The 12,067-nt window shown below is 39.8% G+C and overlaps 1 protein-coding gene across 1 annotated transcript in view; it reads right to left on the minus strand.

Moving 5' to 3' along the window:
- LOC137972867 (uncharacterized) overlaps positions 1–12,067 on the minus strand; it is a 237,670-nt gene that overhangs the window by 36,588 nt on the left and 189,015 nt on the right. The window contains exons 135-144 of the mRNA XM_068819561.1: positions 11,501–11,587; positions 10,724–11,041; positions 8,787–8,860; positions 7,847–7,913; positions 7,171–7,374; positions 5,530–5,708; positions 4,579–5,008; positions 3,599–3,970; positions 2,448–2,693; positions 752–860 (exon numbers count right to left, since the gene is read on the minus strand). Of these exons, the coding sequence (XP_068675662.1) occupies positions 752–860; positions 2,448–2,693; positions 3,599–3,970; positions 4,579–5,008; positions 5,530–5,708; positions 7,171–7,374; positions 7,847–7,913; positions 8,787–8,860; positions 10,724–11,041; positions 11,501–11,587 (2,086 nt within the window). The remainder of the gene's footprint in view (positions 1–751; positions 861–2,447; positions 2,694–3,598; positions 3,971–4,578; positions 5,009–5,529; positions 5,709–7,170; positions 7,375–7,846; positions 7,914–8,786; positions 8,861–10,723; positions 11,042–11,500; positions 11,588–12,067) is intronic.

Raw genomic sequence — 12,067 nt, forward strand, 5'->3', positions numbered from 1 at the left:
ATAACCACTACCTAAATTTAATAAATGGAGTACTTAAATCTTTTCACTATTCAGCTGGTTTAGTTCTTACTATTCTGAGTTTTTTTTTTTTTTTTGCCCAATTAAGTTCCTTACTCTATAATTACCTTTTTTGTATTTTTTTGGCAAAAGAAATGCTTGTTGTTGCTGTACAATTGCTGGTGGACGAACATGAGAGATCTATTGTTTTCGAACACCAACATGGCAGCGATGATGCAATGTGAATATAGGGTCTGTAAAACTGTTGTTTTGGTAAGAATTATCGGCAGCCATCTTGGATAGCGAGACTAACAGAGGCCTGAGACGAGTGAAGAAAATTGCACTCAGTGAGAGGAGGACAGTATGAAATGGCAGTGGCTGTGTGCTTTCAAAATGGCGGCCCATTACGAACAAGCGCGTACGCCTCCCAAAAAAACGCCCTGATCTGCAGGCCATGTGAATATAGGGCCTGTCAAACTATCACATCGAAGAGGCGTATCTCCTTGGATTTCCACAATCTTAATTTTCAGTGAAGATTTTTTACAAAGAAAACCTTCAGGTAGAAATAAACTATATAGTTCATTCCACTCCTACTACAGCGTTTCCGTTTAGCTTTTACAGATTATTGGCCATAATGTGACCTAAGGGCACAAGCCAATAAATCTTCCGATCAATGACACACAAACTGAGGTATAGCTGTTGCCTTTTCCGGATTTAAACTGAGGGATTTTCACAAAGTCAAAATAGCGTTTACCTCTTGTCCATGCAGTTCTGGAAATCTGTGGGATACACTTCAGTTTCTTGTCTTTGGAATTAAGTTCGTTGGCCGCGTAACATAGACCTTTTATGACGCAGTTGTTTCTCTGTTTTTAAGAAAAAAAATATATAACATTTAAAGAACAAAAATAAAAATAAAAATAAAAATAGTTTGTCAAGCGTGATACAGTGGCATTGCCAGTTGTCTTGTAAATGACTTGAACTTAGGAATCGCAGAAGACGATTGTTATTTGAATTTCTTTTTAAATTTCCTAATTACTTCCGACTCCTCAGTTGGAAGATGTAGAAAATGACAAACTTATTTATTTAGATCAGTTTATAAATTTTTAAAGCTTATTGTTGTTTATTCTTCTAATTACTTTATGTCCCCCCTTTGTTAATTTTATCACTTATGTAACATATTTTACTGCTTTTTAGTAGTGATCATCGTATTTTTAAAACTATTTTTAACTGTGACAAACGCTAATCACTTGTACATTTTAACTCGCACTTGAAAATGACCTCCGGAAGGTTTTTGGCCTCTCAACTCGTTCAAAGTACTAAATACAATATGAGCGACCGTATTGTATCGGATATACAATGTCGAGCCGAAGGCGAGACATTTTATATCCGATACAATACGGGCGCGAATATTGTATTGTGCTTATGAAATGTCAGCATTTGAGTGTTAATGTACACTAGGTATTTTTGGTGAATCAAGACATTTTAACCGTGAAAATTGAAAAAAACATTTATGTTAATGAAGAGAAAGCTGTATCAGAAATACAGATATTGATTTAATAAAACATTTCTTTTGTTTTCCCATGATGAATTATTAATGAGTTTTATAATGCAACCGGTCATTTGGAAAACAAAGAACTAGGAGACCGACAAATAGACAAAAAAATGAAATTTTGATCCCAAAATCACAAAAGCAACAGTTCTTTTCAGTGCTACATTTTTTATCTTTTACTTCATTGAGCTCAGTTACTTCATCAAGTTTTCATGAACTTTTGAAGTTACCAGAGACTCTGGGGCGAGTTTACGAGCCCGTACTCATATCTGTCGGGCCTCCAGTTCTTGTGGCTTTAAAATGGCGGCTTCACGCACTACCCACTTCTGATGGAAAATACATCATGCAGGCAAGGGAAAATTAAACTCAAAAGAAGGGAACGGTAATTGCACTATTCCAAAAAACGGGCTGCATGGAGTGTTACCGGAATCACGGTCTGAGAAACAACATGGAATTTTTACCAAGCAATTCTTGGTTTGCCTCCATGTGACGAGACGACCATGTTGGTTTACAGAACAATAGAAATTGGCCCCACAAGTTTTGCATAATGGAGTCAAATTGCCAAAAGACGTTTTACTGCATTGTTCTGTACATCAACATGACCGACGTGACGTCTGATGCAAACCATCCATAGACCTCTTTCATAATCGTGGCGAACTAAAATTTTCTTTTGTTTTAATACTAATAAGCCTTGCTAGCCTCGCTACGACGCCCAAATTTCAAAAGAATATTTGTTTCAAAGTGAGGGCAGTAGGTCTAATTAATATACACAAAAGCATGATAAGGTGGTCGCCCCTTATGAAAGCGGTCTATTTGAGGGAAGGCGAAATCTTGGTGGCCACACATAGAGAGACCCTAACTGGCATACGTTTTCAAACCAAAAACAAAAGGAAAAAAGTACCTTTTTCCAACAAAGTCCATTTGCCAAGCATCTATGACACGCTGAGTCGTAAATGACCAATTTAAGTTTGTTGCTTTGCAGGACGCCATTGTTAGAAGCAGACACAAGCACCCTCATTGGCAAGCCGCGTAACTTTCTCGCACGAGGGAAGCTGAAAGGAAGCTGGCAACGTGCTTCGCTGAAACTCTGTAAGTGACCTTTGACTCTCTTATTGTTTCCAATAGCACGCCAGGCGCGACGCAACAACTAAAGAGGAAAACGACAAAAAAAAAGTCGAGCATAGATTAAAGGGGCTGGCAACCAAACTAAGCGATGCTTTAAAAAAATCAACTTAAAACATTGAAGGAAGGTTTAAATAAAACAGCAAATACAAAAGGAGGAAGGGATGAGCAAAACTGAAGAAAAAGAAGATTAAAATGGATTGTGATTGGGGTTTTTGCCTCACAGTTTCTCAAATTTTCTCTTTTGTCTTTAAGTTAAATTATGTATGCTCGGAAGACATTTTTTTTTGTCACAACTCTTTGATTTGTGTCGTAAAAAAAGGTGCAGCCATTACGGGAGAACAATTAGTAAAACCACAAAAAATCAGCTGCACTGCCGTGACACAGTCCCTTTCACCCCTATAAATACTAAACGTACGAAGACAAAAAGCAGGAAAACCTTGTCATCAACTACTTTCATACGAGAGCTTCATACCAGGAGCTTAAAGCTCACGGCGTATGTTAATTAGATTATACTTGTGAGAGTTGTCTCCTACAGCCATCAAATGAAATTCAAGTTCCTTGATGGAGGCGTCACAAAGTGACCCCAGCCAAAGTGACCATGAACTCAACCAAAACCGTAAGCAAAGAGCAATACATGAAGTTCTTAGGCTTAAGGGGGACACCTCGTGACACACAGTGAATGTTATGCAAAGTTCAACGAATTTCATTATGCACCTGTATTGGGATTGTATGTAATTTTTCCTTGAAAGCAGCCAATCACGATCCTCACTGCCTTTGGGATTAAGTTGTCTTGTGATTAATTGCCTTCACAATCAGGAGACAAGCAAAACAAGACAGAATTTCGAGGTTTTGCCCTCGCCCCTCATAGTCGTGTCTACATACAGTTGTGGATTAATTAAAGTTACATTATTGAAAGATAACACCTACTTTAGCCTTCTGGATGTGACATGTGACGTGGCCCTCCCAGAATCCGGATCCATACACGCTCTCAAATCGGCAAGCACGTTTTCTCAGATCACAAACGCCCTTGGATTGGATGGCTCTAAGTTTGGGTGGCTTTCTCTTGTCAATACTGCAATCACTTGACACGTAGCCTTTATAACAACGACATTTGCCATCGACACATCGCCCTCGATTGTTACAGTTATCGGGGCAAATTTTGCCAATGACCTTAGAGTCGGGTACCAGACGACCTTTCTTGTCTTTTTTGTAGTTCTTGGGGTCCACCAGGGCAGCAGTCTTACAAGCATCTTCGAAACTGGATAGCGATGATTTGGCCATAGATAAAATGCCTGATATCTAATGGAACAGAAGGAAACACACCAAGAAGAGTTGGTTGAGAGAACAAGAGTAAATTAACAGGAACAGCATAATCGGTTTCCTAAAAGGAAGGAATGCTCCTCACAGTTATCCAACAAAGTAAACAATCTCAATTTATAGGTCTGAGGTCTGAGGAAGAGCCCAACAACTTTTACAAATCCCAAGCTGGGCTGCTTCATTACCTCAATTGCTAGATCAACATAACTATTTCTTATAGGTCCAATAGCTTAGGAATTTTTGCATGAGGCTTGACTTTTCAAGGCTTTTTAATTACAATCGCTTGAGTTGTTACCGTGAGAGTAACCATCCTTTTCTGAAATTCAACAGATAATCATGAGTGACCATGAATCAAGAAATGCGCGAGCAAGTTCATACGATTTTGTATTTATTGTACACTCGACAAAATCACTCCATCTCTGCGTTTCCATAGCAACTTCCGTATTGCAATCTCTAACCTACTTATACATTCGTCATTAACCAATCAGAAACGCGATATTTTGTTGAGTGCATAATAATTCCTTCTTACTCGAAACGATGCAATTATAACAAAAAGAAACTACGTAACTACCTCGAGCTCTTGACTTTACCTTTATATCTGTCATGCATTCCTTAACCGAGTTTATTTTTTTCCCGCCGATGATTTTTCTACACACGCGGGCAGCGCGAGACCTTCGCAGCAATCTCTCACAGTAATCCTTGGCTTTCTTTTCCGTAATTCCAGTCGACGTCGGCCAGCTAGGGATGCGGTACTTAGTCTTAGGTGGCTTGAAGACGTAGTTAATAGAATCTGGATCGTAATCGCGATTATCGTTTCGTCCAGGCTTTCTCGGTTTCGACGGAACTTTGATGGGTTTGACAGGTTTCCCGCCCTTGTCAGTGTCTGGTAGAGGTTTGACGTCACAGGTGTTAAAGCGGCGGTTTCCTTTCTTGACGCATGAGCACGAGGGTCTTACCCGTCGTCTAACGGTGGAAATTCGAGGTGGAAGCTTTTCGAAGAGAGTGGTCCCGGGTTTCAACCTTCAAGAGAAAACAAACATAAGAAGAACAATTTGCATGCAAACAAAACTGGACACGTTCGAATCACCCTCACACTGCAACTTTTGCAACATTTTGTGCGATTCTCGAGCAATAACCTCAAAAACGCAGTCATTGTATGGTACTAAGCTGTGAGACTTTTCCGGAAAGTTAGACTCTGCTTTAAATAGCAAGTGTTAGCGAAAAATGTCATTTTACAGCATTTGAGGAGTTTTGGAGCAAAAAAATCCAAAACAACCTCCTTCGAGGGTAATGGAGAAAGAGAAGCGATGTGCGATGTTCCATTCTACAATGTGGTGTGACTATTTCAATCAAAACTACTGAGCAGTGCTCTTCTGTGGTGCTGTTTATTATGCTGTATAAACATAGGTGCTTCTAATCCTCGTGCCTGTTGATGAAACAACGGGAATGCTTCTCTGCGGTGTTTCTTATTAGGTTGCCTAATGATGATTCTACAATTTCACAGGTACTGTATTGTTTACCAAAATACTCCTTTTACATACATGTATTTCCTGGCAAATGTGTAAATGCCCTTTCTCTCCAAGTCATCTGCAGCATTTCCATTATTGTTTCCGCACAGACCTACAGTAGCCCCGCTGTCTATACCAGGAACGGTTAAGTAAAGGCTCATACCCCAGTATTGACAGTGAGCTTCAACGATTGCACCAGACCGCATCATGACCTAAAAGACGACACATTCAATGACTTTCAACGCTCAAACGTACTTTTAATACGATTTCAACGACTTTCAAGATCTTGAATAAAAGTCTCGGAAGAGTGAACTTTGAAATGCGCCAAGGACTACTATTAATGGCGGAAAGGGAGATGACGACTGGCTTCGTATTCCAAGCTTTCTCCTTAAAAAAACATCAACAAAAAAACGAGAAAAGAAGCTTTAAGGATTTGGAAATTGGTGAGTTTTACGGGTTTTACACAAGAAACTGTGACCAGATTCGCGAAAGTTCCAAAAACCTTTCTGCGCTTTACTGAAATCAGTGCGAAAAGTGCAATCCATTTTTTTTAACCTGCACAACTCAGATTTCTAACCCACGAAAGGTGTGTTTAACAAACTGTTCTACGCTCTAGTTTTATTCCTCTCACTGATTTTGCTCAGCAGAAAGGTCTCTGATGAGTCTCTTGGTGGAGATGAAACGAGCTTCGTAACACTAACCACAAACAATGTATTTTCATAAGTAACTGTCAACTTTATTATCAATTTTCACTCGTGAATTTGTGCGGTCTGGAATCCTTATGAGATATAAGGCGAGATTGCTGTCATCATTTTGTTAGCGAACGGGCGTGATGCCCAACGAGTTTGCCAGGCAGAAAGGTCTTTGATGAGTCCCTTGGTCGGGATGAAACGAGATTCGTAAGACTAACCACGAACAATGTATTTTCACAAGTAACTGTCAACTTTATTGTCACTGTGAGATTTACGGCAAAATGTCATCCGCAGAAAGTGAAATTTCGAGTGAAAACAACAAATAATTGCTATAGGCAAAGAGATTTATTCAAGGAAAGAAAGAATATTTGAGGTTATAGAGGCTTTGTGTCAATTAACCATCGAGTCTCACAGAGCTTTGTATATTCTTTAAAAGTGTAAGCAAGAAAGGATCGACATAATTTTTTTTTTTCCTGCCTATCAATCAATTTATTTTATGGCCAAAAAAGAATATACCACAAAATATTTAACTTTTTTTTGCAATGACCGCTCTTAAAATGAAACTGCTCGAGGACCGAGTCTAATTCTCTTTTGGGTGTCTCCATTCTGGCTAAGGCAAATGAGGCACTTTTATCAGATTCCATAACCCAGAGTGTCGACATTTCTCATTTGGCCCTGTCCCATAGGTCGTCTGTCTTGGCCCATCCAAATTTAGAACACAGGTCCCACGAAATAAGGGCAAATTACATTGAGCTCGATGACTCACTTCTGATTACGCCTCACGAGGGATTGCTCGAGCAACACGTAAAAGTATGGATTGGGGAACGGAACGGAACGCCACCATATCTTTTTGCGGCAAAAAATCTAGCTAAACCTAATGGAAAAGTACTAAATACTAAAAGGGCTGTATTCCAACGCAGAAGGAGACTGTTACAATAGGTTATGGACTTATGCTTTCATAGCAAATGGAAAAGGGACAAACCTTAAATCGTGTACTTTGACCCGAACCATATCGACGGATTTTCATTCGGTTTCCGAGAGGCGCTCGGGATTTCTGTACGACACGTGGACTGGTGCGTCGCCATGGGCCGTGACACATGTCAATCGTGACAACGTCATTGTTTTCCCGTATTGCGACGCCGCAGTTGCACACTACACGCCAGCAAGGCCAGATACGCGCTTGGACCTAAAGAGAAATGACAAAATTAGAATCCACAAATAGACTTGAGTAAATGCCCTTCCCCTCAAAAAAGACTTAAGGGATTACGAACTCTAAAATTCAGCGTTAAAACAACGCTTTGGTTTTACAGTACTTCGGTCTTTCAGGAGTCAATAATGTTCACAGCGAAAGGTTGTCGGACCATTAATAACAAAAGCCAACAAAGTGGATAGAAAACAGCCAATCGCAACGCTGGATAGGACCCACTGACCCGTTTGCTAAACGATTGACAGTTAAAACTGAACCTTTGATTTGAAATTTAACTTAAACCATGGCTTGAATTTTTTTTAGATAATCAATTTCAGTGCTATATTGAAGAAAAAGAGCGGGGTTCTTATGTTATTCGACGTAACGTACGATTGTCCGATTTCTAATAGATTGCATATTCCTACGCATTATGAACTTTTAATATGCGCGATGAAGGCAAAAAATGACATACCTCAAAGTTTCTTCTCGTGCTCTTTGTCATGACGTAGGTACCAGCGTTTCTCAAGATATCGTAATACCTGGAAAATAAGATGCAAGTTGTTAGTTGAGAACTTTCACGCCATACAGTTGAAAAGTAGTATATGAGACGATGTGGTGTCCTTGCCTACAAGCTGAAGTTTATGATAACATGGAACGCGTATTTAAGGCCCCGACCACAAGTTTCTGAAGATATATTTTTGAATCTGCAACTTTGTCTTCGCGGATTTACCTTTCGTCCACACATATCTGGGCGAATCCGGCATGCGAATCCGCAACTTTTTTAATCCGCTCACCAGAGTGGAAATTTTTCAACACGCAAAGACTTGGAATAGTGTGGACGGTCGAATCCGAATATTTTCAAATCCGATGTCCTTACAAACTCAGACCCAGTCTTTACCGCGTAAGTACTCCTCGTGGCCGCTGAACGAAGATGCTGTCGATTCTCTTGGCGCCAACTAGCAAGCCTCATGGCGCATGCATTTGTTGACAATAGTCACAGAAGTATGGAATGGTATCCCCTCTGAACTTACCCTGCTTGGGACATAACTTTTCAAACACAAATTGAAAAACTTGCTTCTTAAATATCTGAAGAAATGAATGTTGGCTTGCGCTTCATTGATCTTTCTAAGAATTTGACTCTTTTCTTGATATAAATTAAAACCTTCTGTCCTCTCGTCTATCACGCTTTTTATTTTGTTTCTGTAGTTTCAATTGATTTATTTTTCTGTTCTGTCATTTATCAGATGCTGTTTTACAGAAAGGGCTAGCAATATTTAATTGTAGTTAAAGTAGTCCGCTTAGAATAGCCATGCCACCAGCGGGCTACCACGGTTTCTGTCAGAACTGTTTCAAAGTAAAGTCATCGTGAAGCGTGTGATTGAAGTGTGAATGAATGTAGCTTTTCTCCTTACTTTCCATCAAACGTGCGATAATGAGGGTCACCAGTTCCATGACATTTCTTGACACCTCGGTTTGTCGTTATAACCTTCAAAGCAAAAACGTCATTGCTAGTTATAAGTTAGTAACATATAAAGCCTACGTCGAAACTAAACGTCACGTTGCAAGTATTCATAAGTACTTCTAAAGACAACCGTTATGCCCAGGTTTGCAGGAAATGACATTTTTACCACAATTGCTTGTAATCTCGCAATCTGATTAGCTAATTTGCCGTCGTCGATGAATTTCTCGACAACGCTGCTCGCACCAACTTTCTTTTGTTGTAATAGCCAATAAGAAACGTTCATTTGGGTACCGAGGCCAATAGGCCATTTTCGATTTTATATCTGCCTCCTCTTCAAAGCGAGTCTAAGTGCGAAGTTTTTGTGATGCTAATTAGTTTTACTTTACATATGAATGGAACTGATCTTCATAAGAAAAACTTCGCACTTAGACTCGCTTTGAAGAGGAGGCGGACATGAACTTGGAAATGGCCCATTAGATAGCGAGAAAGTTATGACATTTCTGACTTTCGTTGACATTGAACAATGATATTCGTCACCACACTGGTCAAAAAATTAGCTGTGGACTTAAGAGGCGACATTTTGACCAATGTAATGACGAATATCGTTAACGATAAAAGTACAGACAACGCTGAACCACATTCGACTCGTTCACTGTATTAGTCAAGTTAGACATTCCGAAATGTCCTCATCCCTAAACCACAGCCAATACAACACAGAATAACGAAACTTAAGGTTCACATTGCAACCAAGTTGACAATCACAAAATTTGATCCCATTCTAGATTGAAGAAATTTGAATGAAGACAATTTGCTACAAACTGCTCTATCAGGAAGTTCTATCTTTTCGTTTCCTTGTTTAGCAAATTGGTAGCATATAAAATGATTTGGATCATCCTTCACGAACACACTAGACACGAACGTCGAATCGTTGGACCTTTGAGTGGTAACATTTTATCTACATTCAGATTTCTTCAAGCCAGAGTAGCATCATACTCTACACCTTATTCCAAAATGGCCGCCATTTTAATATGGCTTGTGTTTCATTGCCAATTGGCCCTTTTGGTCTCGTTGTAGATCAAGAGAAAATGAGGGGACAGAGAAGGAGGTTCCCGGTCCAGCCCTTGGGATATGTCATGTCCACGAAAGTTATTTTTAGACGAGCGGAAGTCTTCCGAGACGTCCGCATGCAGGCCAACCTCGGTCCGATGTTTGAAAGAAAATATATATTCATCAGCCTTCCACGTGCGCCATCATTTTCTCTTTTCACTAAGAACCTGAGAGCGAGGCAAGACTGCATGCGTACGTCTCAGAAGACAGACTTCCGCTAGAACAAAGACTTCCGCTCGTCTAAAAATAACTTTCGTGGACATAACATATCCCGGCCAACGCCTTGAGCCGCCCTCTCTGTCCCCTCATTTTCTCTTGTGTAGATTAATTATTCTTTTGAATTTTACGTTTGAAACCGAGGCTAAAAGGGCCAATTCCCAAAAGAATACTAAAATAGCGGCCATTTTGGAATAAGGTGTATGTCTAACAACACAAAAATAATGACCGTGAAATATCAATATGAAGGAAAATAAAACTGCTGAATGTCCTTGAAAAATGTTGGTACGAAATGATGCAAACCAGAGGTCTATCCTGGAGATAAGTGAATGATAACGATTTTTACCATTCCATCAGAATTCCAGGGGACCGGAATAATGAATAATAAATAACGGCTTAAAGAAGAATATGCATAAGGACTGTTAAGCGTTTGAATATTTAGAATAAAGAATTTTACGGAAAAATGAACGTCGAAGAAAATTTCAATAATGAATAATGAATAACTCCACCCCCGAATCGGAAACAACAACACAACTCGAAGAAATTCTGTAAGAACCGACCGACCTTGATAGACGGCAGCCTATATCCTTTCCAGAATCCACACAGACCAGGAGTGGATTTGATGGGGCGGAACCAAACCTGGATCTTTTGGTTCTTGATTTTCTTGAAGTCTCTAATAGGCTTGATGTAGAAGCCGAAATTTCGCTTGTTTCTTTCTGTTAAGCTCAAACTACATTTGTCGGTTACGAATTCATCATGGTCATCCAGGTTCACAACCACTGATGGGTGCCTGTTAACATGAGACCTGATTGGTATAAGTGTGCTCAGTCGCACAATTTTCCAATCGGAGCTATCTGTCATTCGTAAAGACTTGGGATGAACCTGAATGAGAGTAATCACACAAAGTTAGTCTTTATAAAATCTCTTTGAAGGTGCTTCCAAAAATCTTTTGTGTTGCCGAGGTTTTTGAAACGACTTGAAATTTTTCATGCGAATTAGTTTAATGAATTTGGCTAGACAATAGGTGGTTTTCGACCAACCTTTAGAGACACCAATAACAATAGTGAAATGTACGACTTCTGGTGGACGAACAAAAGAAGCTAATGAGAGATCTTTTGTTTTCGTCCACCAACATGGCGGCCATGACGTAACGTGAAAACCACCTAACGATGTACTGAAGGAACTGAGCCGAAAGTTGGCGTGTGCATCGCTAAGATGAATTTTGATTTTTGGAAATCGTCGGTGTGTCTAAATTCATTTCTCGTAAGCTTAAGTTTAACTATGTCTGTTCCTAGCTTGGATATTTACCTGTATGTCACATTTCTTTTGAATTAGAATTACCTTGATGCCCGCAAAGAAGTCCTTGCTACTCTGGTACATGGTCCAATCCTTTCCATTCGTATATCGAGTTTTAGCGCGACAAGAGACCTTAAGAAAAAGAAAGATGATTCAGTCATGCAGTAAATGTTGACTCAGACGCGGCTTTTGGAAAAAGGACTACCACTGGGAGAAAAAGCTACCGCAGGAAAATGACAGGAAATTTATCAAACGAGTATCACCTACACAACAAAATGCCTCACCACAAGGATAATACACAACGTATTAAGAAAGAATTAAGCCCGTAGATGATATATAGATCTATATAACTCACTCTTATAATCCCTAATCGCTCGCTGAAAGGAGGATCTTTGATTACGTCATTGTTCGCAGTTTGTGTCATTGACATAACAGCAAATTTATCTCTAAGAGGGCGTCTTGTTATAAGGTAAGGTAAGCGCTTTCCGAGTCAATGACCCAACACGCCGGTGCTTACACCCGGTTTCCGTAGCATTAAGCGACTAGGAGTATTTATACTCCCCCCTGGATGGGATGCTAGTCCATCGCAGGGTTACCCCCAGCATTACGCCG

The sequence above is a fragment of the Montipora foliosa genome, chromosome 10, assembly GCF_036669935.1.
Source record: "Montipora foliosa isolate CH-2021 chromosome 10, ASM3666993v2, whole genome shotgun sequence".
NCBI classification, from domain to species: Eukaryota; Metazoa; Cnidaria; class Anthozoa; order Scleractinia; family Acroporidae; genus Montipora; species Montipora foliosa.